This window comes from Lactuca saligna, chromosome 6 (assembly GCF_052625555.1).
Source record: "Lactuca saligna cultivar CGN05327 chromosome 6, ASM5262555v1, whole genome shotgun sequence".
NCBI classification, from domain to species: Eukaryota; Viridiplantae; Streptophyta; class Magnoliopsida; order Asterales; family Asteraceae; genus Lactuca; species Lactuca saligna.
The window spans coordinates 15001948-15016666 of NC_136422.1; the positions used below are offsets into that span (position 1 = coordinate 15001948).

Consider the following 14719-nt stretch of genomic DNA (forward strand, 5'->3'; position numbering starts at 1 on the left):
AAGTTCAGCCGTATTTAAAGGAATTCAATTCTAAGAGAAACGTGTTAGTCGCAATCATGCACTACAATCAATAACATAAAAGCATACGCACTTATTATGTGATTTGATATCTTGACCTATTTATTTTCCCTTGTCATAAAAAATAATTGTGGATAGGGATTGCTCAATTGATTCGAACTTGATGGTTTCATTTTGTAAATTACAATTTTTTGAGGAAAAAAGCATTTATTGTGTGGGACCAACTACATTTATTTCGAATCAATGTAGCTGAGATTGCGTTTGTTAAGTTTTGAACTTGTGTTCTTGAACATAGAACACGGAATATAAGAAATGACCTTCTTCCATTTAGTGGAACCTGGGGCCTCTTCCGAATGATCAAATAATATGCCTAACTTCCACTTCTAAGTTCTAAGTGCTAATATTCTTGGCAGCCTTCAAAATCACATGTTCAGAAAGCATCTATTTTCAGGCCAGTAAGACATACCAGCTTAGCTAGACCAATTTGTTGCCTGATTGATGAAGTCATCGTCATAAAAAAGGAAAAAAAAAATGGAAGTGGTTTGTTGGGCCATATGACATATAGGTATAATGAATGTGGTGGTTTTGGGAGGTGGCAGAAGCCTTGGTGATGGCAACTTTGAAAAGTGTAGTGCCTAAAGCATTGTGGTAGTAGGTAGGTTTTAGTGGCAGTTCCTTCAAGAATGGAGAATCAAAGTGCACGAGGGTGGTCCAAAATGGTGGACCTTGAGAAGGGATCTATGCATGCGCAATATAATGCAACGTTTAGAACGAAGTTTTTGCATGTTCTTCGTGTCTTTGTTAGAAAGATGCGCACCTGTATAATCTCATCGAGTTTCACCCGTGTTGTTGATAGTGTCCCACATCGATTCTTGTGGAGAGAACATCAAGAACTATATATCTCACGAATCTTGATCTTTAATTTGATATATCATATGATTTTCACCAAAGCATTGTAATGGCATCATGGCATGAATGCTATAATTTATACTAAGGGATAAAATTGAATTAGATAATTTCGACGAATTAGGATTATGCGCCTCTGGTATTAGTAAACACTTCCTTCAATGGTTCGGCACTAAGAGATCTTTAACGGAATACACACACAATTCATAAGCCGAAGATCGGGAAGACTTTCCCAGACCAACGCTCCAATGATAAAGTCAAAATCACATAGATATGAAATCATAATTCGTTATGTTAATGGATTCGAGTGAATGTACCTCCTAATTTTCCTATAGTTAGCTAATATTTATATCATTCTCATCGGGAATCATTGTTTCTTCCTACCAATCATGTTTTAATCTTATCACATTCATTTCTTGTAAGACCGAAGGTACAAACGTGTGTACATATGTAACATCATTAGTCACTTCTTACTCGTCTCAAACATATTATAGTATGTTCTCTCGTTAATTAGTTCCGATGTTTAACATCTTTGTTCTTTATTTAGATTTGTCTTGTGCCCGAAATGCAGATTGACTACTCAGGTGATCATCACTCGTTCGGTCATCGTAGATGATGTAATTGTTTCGTTAATATTGAGAAGGTCCTTCTCGGTAAGGTTGTATGCGTAGTTTGGGCATATACCCTCTTAGGGACCAATATGTTGACATTGATACTTTAATGTCATATTTTAAGGTTATATTATAGTTCAAGGATTAATATATTTAGTGATGTACTTGAATACTTTCGTATTAAAAGAGTTATTTCAGGTGCATGCAATCGATGAAGTTTTTGTTCGAAATTAAATAAGTCGAAGAGGGTTGTTGACCCATAACCATAAATCTAAGAGAAATGTATGATAGAAGAGGAATGATGGATGACTCATCTTTGGAAAGAGAAATGCATCCAACCAAAAGTAGTTAGAAAAGAGAAGTGAATGATGTTCAATTCTTTCCCGGAGAGAGAAAGGATCTTTCCCAGGTTAAAATATCGCATTCTTCTCTTTAAATCGGACTATGCTCAGTATCAGTTACACCGAATATGTTTTGGTATTTTTTTGTGTTTCACATTAGTCAAAGCTTTGGTAAAGATATTCGCTCGTTGATCCTTCGAGTTAACATATTCGACCATAGCTTGTACATTTTAACACGCTCTCATATGCAGTAAAAGTGAATGTCACTATGCTTGCTTCGACCATGAAACATGGGATTTTTCATCAAATCAATTGCCTACTTGTTATCGACATATACAACGATAGGTATGATGTGACATCTCGTAAGCTCCTTCATGAGGTTCCTAAGCCAAATGGTGTGATATGCCGCCACTATGGTTGCCATGAACTCGAATTTACACATCAACAAAGCAAAAATTATGCTTTTGATATTACCACGTAACTACATTCCTTCTTCCAAGATTAAAATAATGCCGCTTGTACTCTTGATACTAATTATGTCACCTCTAAGATCATTATCCGTAAACCAAATCAGGTCTTATTTTTCACCACTCATTCACCATGGTTAATGGTTCATTGTACATACTACAAGATATGCTTTAGTACTTGGAAATGCAACATGGTTTGTTCCTTTATGAAACAGATTGCCATTCCAACCGCAAATGACAAATCCAATTGAGTGTGCTTTAAGTACTTCAAACAACCCACCACTCACATATATTTAGTTGGTCGACTTTCTCACTGTTTTCATCCTTCTTAACCTTCAACTTCGTTTCCATTGGTGAAGTTGTTGGGTTGTAATCTAGTTATCAATCTTATTTGTATAAGTCATTTGTTGTAAAAATATTCCCCACTTATTTTACGACACTTCAATTCCAAGGTAGTAAGAAAGTAAACCCATGTCACTCACTTTGAGTTCTTTTTTTCTTTTATTCCTTGAAATCGATAATGTCTACGGTTCCTTTTGTAAGATGTCATGTCTTGTGAGCATTCCGAAAAACATAGTCATTTTAAGCGTTTATCCAAATGAATGTTCCAAGATTGAGGAGCTTGTCGTAGACCATCAAGAGCTTTAGAGAGCTTAAACACCTTAAAAATATGTAGTTTATCAACATGTCATTTCAGTATACTGACATAGACCACCTCCTTAATATCCCTATAGAGAAAAGTTGACTTAACATCAAGATGGTGGATAACCCACCCATGTTGAGCCGCTAAAGCAAAATTAAGTCACGCGATGTCAATTTGTGATATCGGTGCAATAACTTCATCAAACTCAACTCCTTACTGTAGTACATAACCTTTTTCATCAAGTCAAGCATTATCTTTCACCATATTTTCCAAGTTTTCTTTGTTTACTTTAAAGACTCATTCAAGCCAATTTCTTTGTAGTCTAGCAGAAAATCGGTAAGTTTTCACGTCTTGTTTTTCTCGATTTCATCCAACTCCATTTGCATGGCCTCACACCACACTTTATAGGTTCCATTAATAGGATAGATTAATTCCATTACTAGTATATGATTTAGAACATCAAACGAGTTAAATTCATCATCAACTTCTTACAAACATAAAACACCTAAGATTTACCAATGATGAAACTTCAAAGCTTCAAATCTCTCCAAACTCCAAAAAAAAGGAAATTTACTTGGAGTTTGAGAGTTAGAATCTATGATATTATAAACATAGTTAAATCGTTCTAACAACAAGAGACTTCAGATTTGGTGATTTCACCAACACCTTGGTCTATGGATAGCAATGGATTATACATCAAGTGCTTCTAAGTGATGATCCAAGCTTGACTCTTCAGTAATCATGTAATTTACACCTTAAATACACCTTCTAATCTTCAGATCCCGTGAGAGCCTTCCCAATATCTCCAAATCTATTTTTCCTCTAAATGGGGTGTTATTTCAAAATTTTCGGCCAATTGGTAAGTTTAGTCCCTCCATCATATATCCTTTCTTTAAAAGAACCAATCATCCTAATTACTTGGTCAACACCTTAATTTTTCAGCTTAATCCCATCCTTATAATATTCCTAACAACTTAGTCCTTAAATCAAGTAAAATCTAGTCTACAATAGTTTAGGATAATTGATGCTTTTTGTCCTTATCTCCATATTTTTAATTTGAAGTCCAAATAACTTCCGAATATCCATAAATCCACATATATGTTATTTAATTAATATTATTTATTATACAAAAAATATTTTTATACTAAAAACGGATAAAAATTCCAAGCTCGAAATGTGGATGTTATAGAAGATTAGAAGTGAAGATAATTCACAGTTGTGATTTATTATCAATTCTTGAATTAGAAGCTTGTAAGGTAGCCAATTCTTCCATTTCCCTTTAGTTTGAGATTTAGTTGTTCCTTAAACATGAATTCTATTATAAAATTTTGTATTACATCGATTTATTGTCAAATTGTAAGTTTATAACACTAATTAATTATATATATTCATCTATATGATCGAAGTTTTGTTTTATGACATTTTAATGGTTTTTTAAAACCCTAGTTTTATAATCCATACATGGATCTAATGGAATTCAGGTTTTAAGTGTGTAATAGGTTTAGTATCGTGTTTTAGATGTGAGTATAATAGTTCTAATTCCAAATTATGGTGTTGAATCCTTTGTATGATTGAAAGTGATATTTTGGTGTTTTTGTTTAATTCTAAGCTTGATTTTGAAAAAAAAATAATAATAAATAAAAAAAATTTCTCTGATTCATTGGATTTACAAATTTAGCATGTTAATAAGCTTTTAATATTATTATAATTCAACTAGCATCCTTAATGAAAATCATAGGTGCAAACTCATTCTAGTGATATTTTTTTTAGATTTAAAATCTTAAGAGTGAAGTTTATTAGATGATCTATCTAATCATAAATTTGATCAAGATAAAGATGATTTAGGAATTTTATTACATCTTTGAATAGAGTTTGGACCTATTATAATTATTAAAAATCACTAGAATTGGTGTTGGAAGCGTTAGATTCAGATTAAGCAAAATCATGATGCTTTCTTTGAGAGTTTTTTGTAACATCCCTTTTTTCAACCAAATTTTTCATTTTCAATTGAGGTTAAAAGCCATCTTCATATAAACTTAAGTTAAGAAAACTCATTTGTTCAAAGTACAATTTATGAATGTAACATCCCCCTCTTGCACATATCACAATATTGTCTGCTTTGGGCTCCTGACGCGAAAACTTCCCAAGGGGTCACCCATCCCTGGATTGCTCTCGCCCAAGCACACTTAACTGCAAAGCTCTTATGGGATATGCTGCCCTCACGGCTTTAATACGCGTTGTGTCAAGGAAGGTATCCACACCCCTTATAAGGAAATGTTTCGTTCTCCTTCCAAGCCGATGTTGGATCAGGTGCAACCCACCTTTACCTCCCATTATAGGGTTCGACATCCCCATCGAACACATCAACCCGTGCCCCAGCTCTGATACCATTTTTAACATCCCCCTCTGTCACGTATCACGATATTGTCTGCTTTGGGCTCCCAACGCGAAAACTTCCAAGGGGGTCACCCATCCCTGGATTGCTCTCCCCCGAGCATGCTTAACTGCATAGTTCTTATGGGATTTGTTGCCCCCACGGCTTTAAAGCGCGTTGTGTTAAGGATGGTATCCACACCCCTTATAAGTAAATGTTTCGTTTTCCTTCTAATCCGTGTGGGATTAGGTGCAACCCACCTTCTGGAGGTGGTTTATACCTGATCCCACATCATCTTGGAAGGAGAACGAAACATTTTCTTATAAAGGGGTGTGGATACCTTCCTTGTCACAACGCGTTTTAAAGTCGTGAGGGCAGCAGATCCCATAAGAACTCTATAGTTAAGCGTGCTCGGGCGAGAGTAGTACCGGGACGGGTGACCCCCTAGGAACTCCTCGTGTTGAGTGGCCCAAAGTGGGCAATATTGTGATATGTGCTAGATAGGGATGTTACAAATGGTATCAGAGCTAGGGAATAAGTCGATGTGTTCGATGGGGACGTCGAATCCTATAATGGGGGGTGAAGGTGGGTTGCGCCTGATCCCACATCGGCTTGGAAGGAGAACGAAACATTTCCTTATAAGGGGTGTGGATACCTTCCTTGTCGCAACGCGTTTTAAAGCCATGGGGGCAGCAGATCCCATAAGAACTATGCAGTTAAGCATGCTCAGGCGAGAGCAATCCAGGGATGGGTGACCCCCTGGGAAGTTTTTGCGTTGGGAGCCCAAAGCGGACAATATTGTCATACGTGCCATAGGGGATGTTACAATGAAAAGTCATAATTATATAATAAATGCAGAATTCCAATGCAGTTGATGAGTGTATACAATCACGTCTTCGCTTTCCCACGATCATCGACGGTACCTAAAAAATAGTTAATCCACAACTATAAAGCTTAGTTCTTTTCCTCCAAAATACCACATACCACAATATACATACAAGCATACACGCATCAGCCTTCAGTCCATGACTGGCCTGCCTCCCACGCCTACAACATACAACTGGTCCGCACCTAGCCTACAACATACCGCTGGCCCGCCCAGTATCTTGGCATCTCGTACAAAGCAAGAACGAATCAACCAACCACCATATATGTCGACATATATAGCAAACAAATAGTTAAATAAGAACATCAACACAAGAAAATATCTATACTAGTCTACATATCTAATATCTTATTACCACATATAGGTCATATAGTACACTACACCACAACTATTAGCTATATATAGTCAGAGGTGAGATAGACAATTGAACAAGTGATCTCACTTTATAGCCCACAACCAAACAAGGAACATGCAAGAAAGCCTAGATCAAGAGTTCTCAGATTATCCTACATGACTACATATAACCCCTAGGGCACCCAACCAAATGATCCCCGACCTACTAATATTCTAACTAGCATATCCCTACCCCTTATATCCTACCATGAAAGGATATCATAACAAATAGCATAGTGAGGAAACTCATTTGAATCAAAGACCCAAAGAAGTACAACACTTTGAATTCCTTGTACTGATCGAACTCGCAAACCGGCTAATCACTGGAACAAACATCAACCCTCAATCAACAATCCAAATCCTTAAATTTTGACCCAAGGTCAAACTAGTCAAAAGTCAATGGTAAACAGTCAACAAAACAACAACCACGATCTTAGCCATGTCATGGTTAAGTCAAGACAAACTAGTCAAGAAACTGAGCACCACCACATCATGGTAAGCCTTTGGCCATGTTGTGGTTTCTCGCAGAATGACATATTCTTCATTAAGTGATTAATCCTTACATCTTTAAACACATAACTTCAGATCTAGTCCTTTTCAATTGCGTAATGGATAAATTTTCCAACTTTATCGATTAGGACTTCATCACAAGACTAGATCTACAACCCTAAGTCCATTAAGTCCTTAATGTGACCAAAACTTGTGCATGGACTCAAGGTGACTCCAAACATGACTCTTTTCTGAATCATCGGAACCCTATTGACTATTAATGATCCATAAAAAGCTTTGAGGTTCCTCAAACTCTAAGAGCATCCATGGAAAGGACCAAAATCACCCAAAATGAGCTCAAACTTGTATCTAGAAAAAAAAATGTTAATGTATGAACTTTATACCTCAAGTAGATCAAAATTATGAAGAATATGTTGGATCCAAGCTTGCTCCTTGCCTCCCTACACCAATATGGACTCCCTCATTCCTCAAGCTTCACCAAAGTCTAAAGAACAAGCCCAAAATTAAGCAAAAAAGCTCTCAATCATGCATGGAGGCTCGGGGTTTCGTGTTGGAGGGTTGGAGGATGAAGAGGATGCCCTAATCCATGAGTTTAAGCCTTTAAATATAGAAGAAACCCTAAATTTCATAGGTTTGGGTTGTATTGTTCACCACATCATGGCACCTATCTTTCCACATCATGGTGACAAATGAAACGCGATCTTCATTAAACATGCACCAAGTCATGGCCACCACTCTACTACGTCGTGGTGCTTTTGGTCCAACAATCCCAAAATATTGTTTAAACCTAATGCCTCTCAAACCCAATTTCTTAACACCAATCCCGACAACCTTATTCCTCAAGGTCCAAACTTGGTCCTTTGAGAACCATGACCTTCACCGGGTCAGTTTCCACAACTTCCTGTAATATACTCGGGTCAAATAAAACCTTAATAATAATCATATATCGAAATCACAAATTAATGGGGTAAAAGACACCTCAACGCATATCATACTCGGCCACGTATCTCTCGTATAGTGGTATATCTCCACCTTCATAATCTCTCGAGAATGATTCTTGAGCAGCATCTATGATCTACTGCATCAAAATCTCTCAATGACATGAGAATTTTCATATATAGTATGGGGTGCGCCACGTTGTGGTCATATGTGCCCCAAGTCGTGGTGACCACATGAACCGCGGTTTCGCCATGTGTTGCATTCTCCCATCACATGTCTCGGGGACTTTCCACATGTCATGTCATGGTGAATCTTCTACCACATGGAAGGGATTAGATTGCAACATGTCGCTCTCCAGTTGACACGTGTCTGGGTGACTCACTTATTTCCACGTCCTGGCAAGCATACCACCACGTCGTGGTAATTAGGAGTTGACCATTAACCAAACTTCCATTGACTTTCTAAAAATAGAAATGTACTTCCACCTCAATCGTTAAACGGACATAACTTTCTAATACGGACTCCATTTTTGATAATCTTTACATCCACGAAGTCATAACAACAAGATCTACAAATCTCCTCAGCTATCTTTTGTTTAATATAATTTCTCATTTTAAAGCAACTCTATGCTTTATTTTATCTGCTCATCTCATATAATTCACGTCTCGTGTAATATTACATTTTACCAAAAAAAAAATAGGGACAATCGAGGGGATTGGGAGCGATTTGCTTGTTGGTATGAGTTTGATGAGGAAATTTGAAGTTTGGTGTAAAAAATATTTGTGGTCGGATTCCTGAATCTCTTACACAGATGAGCATTGTTGTTGATTTGTAGATGCATGATAATGAATTTGAGGTTGAGATACCAGAATTTGAACAGAAAAGCTTGATGTTGTCGTGTTTATGATCCAGTGAGGTTGAGAGCGAGTTTGGTAGTTTTTTGTTTATATGGTAAAAGAAGATCACAAGTTTGGTGAAAGGAAGAAGATCACATGCAGCAGTGGAAAGATCACATGTTGGTGTTTGTGTGTTTTGATGATGAACATGGGGGAAGACTCTTGAAGACGAAGTTGGTTTAGGTTAGAGAGAAATAAAGAGATTAAAAAAAAGGTAGTTCACGGTTGAGGTGAGGTATTGGATGGGTTTATTTGTTTTTAATTGTTAATTAATAAAGTAATAAAATAAATAGGAAAAAATACTAAAAGGAAATGAAAAGGATAAATATGACCTTTCAAATGTATCATGGACTAATTATAGAAAAAATTTAGTTTTGGACCTACATGCAAGTTGAAAATATTTTGGATCACGTCTATTCTATAGTTTTTTGAATACATATAGACCAATTTTGCAACTTTTGTCTTTTAATGGGTGAACGGTAAACTTTTTTTAGGGCATCCACAATAGAGGTTTAATAGGAGTTGAATGGATGATGATTAGGATTCAATAGAGGTTGAATAGAGTATGGGTGATGATATGAAGAAAAGTTGAATAAAATAGTTGTATAATTAGTGAGTGAATGAATGAAATTAATCTTTTTCTTTTCAATTAAATTTCAAACCAAACCAAATATATATGTAATCATATTTTTATATTATTTTATATTTTCATATTATTTTTTTATTAAAACAAAAATAAAATTAATCATATTTTTTATATTATATTATTTAGGTTTTGTTTTTTAATTAATATATTTTTTAAGTATTAAATGGTTTACGTTTCATAATTTTTACTTAATGTATTTTTAAATATTGTATTTTGTTAACTATTATATCTTTTATTTTTAAATATATAATTATGTTTAAAAGTATAATGATGAAGATGTGTTGGATTTAATAGAGTGTGTATATAAATGCGTAAATTGAATAAAAAATAAAATGATAACGTGGTTATAATATGGTAATCCATTAAACTACTAGTTGTAAGACCTATATGTTATATAGGTTGAATAAAATAAAAATTAAATATAAAGGTATAAACAAAAATTTATTTGTATTTGAAATTTTAGATTTGAAATTTAAAATTTAAAATTTAAATTTTAAAATGAAACATGTAAAATAGTATATGAGTTGTAATATTGTAATTTATTTGTTATTTTCAATTAAGGTAATTTTTAATTGAGGTGTAAATATGATGTGTTAATTAAGAAAATAAAAAAATGAGAAAATGACAAATGGAAAAAACATTTATTCAAAAATACTAAAAATTTACATGTATCGAGTTAATGAGAAAGTGACATGTGGCGAAATTATTTTCATTTATTAGGGAGGTTGTAAAGTTCAATAGACAGTAGAAACACTTAAATGTTGGGAGTGATGTGTGAATGGATAGATGTAAAAATGTAACAAAAGCGACCACACCCGATAGCATATAAATGCTTCAAAAGATGTAAGGTCATTGAAAAACGAAGACTTAACTGCAAATTTGATCCCTATGGTTATCAAAAAAAACGTGGATGGAGTCCAAAAAGTTTCCAACTTGCATCATTGGTCCAAAATCATAGATTTTCCGTGGATTTGGTCTCTGATTAATTTGAAATGACTTTTTTACCCCTTTAATTTCTTTTTTACATTTTTTATATTTATTTTAAGTATTTTATAAATCAAAATTAATAATAATAATAATAAATAACTCACCCACCCCTCTACTATACCCCCTCCCATACCTCTCTCTCTCTCTCTCTCTCTCTCAGACACACACACACATACACACACACACAAACACAAAAGATGAAAAAAAATCGATCGATCAAACCCAACGTTTTCTTCATCTGGCACACCTTCTTCCTCTGGCATCCCTATTTTCTTAGTTGCCCACCAAGATCACAACAGCTAAACCACCACCAATCAAACCAATATCACAACAGTTAAACCACCACCAATCCACACCAACATCACACACACAAACACATCAATGATCAAACCCAGAAGGCCATAACTTTCTATGGCATACCCCATCCCACCAACAACCTTTCACACACACACATCCTCATAATCTTTCAAATCCAGATTTTTCCCCTGTATATTAGAATTCACACAAGCACTGCATATTAGAATACCTACAACCTACCAAGATATCCTAATCCCCTTCTTTTATGTTGTTTCTTGTTATTATCATTCTCCATGTACAGATAATTACTAATCACACACATATAACTTACGAAACCTACATACAAAACTATTTGTCTTTTATTTCTAACTGAAAACCTCAACAACTACTAGATTTTTCACATCTTTCTCCCAATCTAGTAAAAAAACCAAAATTTTCATCAAATTAAAGTTTAGATAAAAAAAATCTAGCAAGCCCTATATCTAGGAATCAATTTTTTTCCTTTCTGCTTGCAATTGATCTATAAATGGTGTAAAAATAATGTGTTATTTCTTTACCGGAAGAAACATCGTTAGTGGAGAACAGACCGGGAAGAACAAAACCATCCGATCAGAAACTCCAACCTTGTCGTCGCCTCTATTGGTCGCGTCCACTTTTTCTTGGATTTCTTTTTCCTTGTGCTTCTCCGGCTTCACTTTTCCTAACACTAGGTTTCGACTGAATGAAAATGAAAGAAAATGGTAAATGAGAAAAAGGCAAGTTGGTGAACAAAAGAAATAGTCAAAGAAGAAAATAACCAAAATCAATGGAATATAAAAAGAAAAAGAATGAGATAGGTACCGGCGGATGGTTGGGGTAGCTTGATTTTCTTTTATTAGTTTTAAATTAAAAATATATTAAAACGGTAAAAAAGACTTTTCACTTTTATCGGGACTAAAATCACAAAAGAATTCAATTTTAAACTATTGGTGTAAGTCTAAAACTTTTTAGACTCCATTCACCTTTTTTTTTTTTTTTTTTTTGACCAATTTTGCAGTTTAGTCAAAAACAAAATTACCAAATCGGTGTCAAATTAATTTCTTGGGTAATTTGTAATAGGAAAACTTATGGGCTTCAAACACACAAGATATTGTAAAATATTAGAAACTAAAATGAAAACTTATGCTATGGGCTTCAAACACACAAGATATTGTAACATTACAAAATCCTCATTTCAAAACTCTTCAAATTTTAATTTAGACAAACGAATTAAAAACTGGAAATCATCAACTCCAATTACATACCTTACTACTTTACACAAACCTTGTTGAAAACGATTACAGAACAACAAGCTGTTGAACTTAGCAACAAACTCAGAAACAATACAAAACCAATCAATACCATCGTCATCAGCTTCTGTTCCTCAGTTTCGTCAGGTTTTTCTCCATTCGCATGGGCTGTGGTCTGGACACAGATAAATTAACCGATGAAGGTTCAGATAAATTGCTGCTATTCGAGTCGACATTACACAACACCCCTGAGTTTTTAAGAAACTGAAAGTCATCCATGGACTGCCTGTAGATTCTGGGAGATGGGTTTCTCTGTTTAGCCTTCGTTGACTCAGTCAAGCTCATATAGCTTGGCTTACTCTCTTCTGCTCTTTCCATGGAAACTGGAGTTGTGGTCGATGTGCATAAAGATGATGAACCAGAGCTCCCATCATATCGATACTCAGAGCTTGGACTAGAAGATGACCGAGTTCGTTGACCAACAATCTGGGGTGGTTTTGCTGAGATTCTTGTCGTTACATTGTTCCTTCTGATCTTAACCAGATCCGGTTCTGATGATTTTCCGGTGGTTACTTTGTGGTGGTCGGCAGAAATCTTGGATGGTGGCGGAGTTGATTCCGTTGGGTCGTTATGGCCTTGCTCCATTAGACGATTCTCCCATGGCTTTGCTGACATCCATCGTTCTAACCAACTCCATCCCCAGCTACTTTTGTCAAATTGTTGGGTTTTAAGAGAATTTAAAGAAACTCTCGTTTTTGAATCGAGTCCTTGATTCGATCTCCATTGCTAAAAATTCAAAAAGACAAAAACTTTAGCATTTCAATTTGAAATCTGATAAGAAAGACGAAACGAAATGGAAAGACATTACCTTTTGAGCAAGACCATATGCTAGTGCTCTTTCACGTTTAAACGCTCCCTCCTGTCTCATTTGAATCTTGGCTTTAACTTCTTGTAAAGTTCCTCGATGATCACACCATCCTTCTTCAGCTTCTTTCAAGAGCTCAGCTTGAGTACGACGCTCATTGAGCATGTTTTGAACAGCTTGACCTTCAATGGACATGCGAACACGACGAGCCCTTACTCTAGCTTGAACACGAACGAGAGCCTGCATGCATCTCAGGGTCACCGCAGCCTGTTTTCTGACCTGCCGACCTCGGACTAAGGCTTGAATCCTTACCACTCCTTTCAAAGCTCTTAATGCTCTTCTTGCCTACAGAAATCCAACCTTTAGACATTGTGTAAAGAATCCAACAAGTAGAAGATGAAATCACAGAAAAAAAAAATTACCAAAAACCCACGAAAGGCGGTTTGGATGCGAATGGCGGCCCATTCCTGCCTGACGGCTTTGAAATCTTTGGGTTGAGCTCGAACAACGGTAGCAACAGCAGCGGAGAAAGGATCGGAGCTGATAACAGAGGATGAATCTGATCCATCAGATGCTGTCCCCCTGTAGCTTCCTTTGAAGCCCTTCCAACCAGCACTCATCTCCCCCGATGAACTCCTAAATAGCTTCCATTTCTTGCTGCTCTTACCTGACTTATCCTACATGAAAACGATAGGATCAAAATCGATTCGGTTACTATAAACGAAAAGCGTCAGAAAGCAACAGATCTGAGGAGATGAAGGTAATGACGTGTTACCTGGTCAGCTTTTTCTGATTTTTTGAGTATGAGGGCTTTCATCCATTTTCCTGAAGCACCCATTTCTGAAAATCGAGTAGATTAGACGATTAAACCTTCAATTGCGAAAAGGGTTTGATGGTAAGGAGACGATAGTTATCAGATTCTTGATGCAAGAGAGAATCTGAAGTGGGTTGTGCAGAATTGCAATCGCGAGAACCAGAGAAATGGGATTCGGGAATTGAAGTGTTGGTGGGGTTTCTTGGGAGTAGTAGAAGAGGCCAAGAGGGTGGTTTTTTTGTCTTGTAGTATTTGAAATTCAAAAAGAAGCACAACGGGCAAGAAGGGGAGAGTGCGATCGTGATTCCCGCTCGAGGAGAGACAATAAATGTCAGGGGTAAGATAATGCCATTGTGTTTTAGGAAAAATTACAAAACTGCCACAAAGCGAGTGGTGTCTGTTCATAAAAAGAAGGGAATGGCCTTGTCGGTATCATGAAAAGGTCCAAACACATGGACCTAAAAGTTTTAAAGCCAACAATCAAAAGCAAATCCCACATCACAATTTAAACAAGTATCAACCTTTTGAAACATGGCTTTCACCTTTTCAAATAATATTTATTTTATAAAATTAAAATTAAAATTAAAAATATTTCATTGATTAAGGAAAATTAAATTACATAACATAAATGTGAATATTTCACCTACTCGGTATCTGTCACCTTTGATGATTTTGTATATATGTTTCAACAATAATAGAAATGATATGTATATAACATGTTTTTACTGTATATAACAATTGATATTTTATAAAATTAAAAATTATATAATACACTTTTTAAACATAAACTATTATGTATGGAGAAAATTTTTTATGTACAAATTAGCTCCTACAAAATAATGGTTGTTGGTGATTTTT

General features: G+C 35.5%; 1 protein-coding gene across 1 annotated transcript; it reads right to left on the reverse strand.

Moving 5' to 3' along the window:
• Window positions 1-12081: 12081 nt before the first annotated feature.
• Window positions 12082-14139, reverse strand: IQD6 (IQ-domain 6). Its single transcript, XM_078962485.1, has 4 exons — window positions 13823-14139; window positions 13470-13724; window positions 13051-13392; window positions 12082-12968 (listed from the first exon to the last, which is right to left on the reverse strand). The coding sequence occupies exons 1-4, from the start codon at window positions 13883-13885 to the stop codon at window positions 12303-12305; spliced, it is 1326 nt and encodes a 441-aa protein (XP_078818611.1). The 5' UTR covers window positions 13886-14139; the 3' UTR covers window positions 12082-12302.
• Between the last annotated feature and the right edge of the window lie 580 nt (window positions 14140-14719).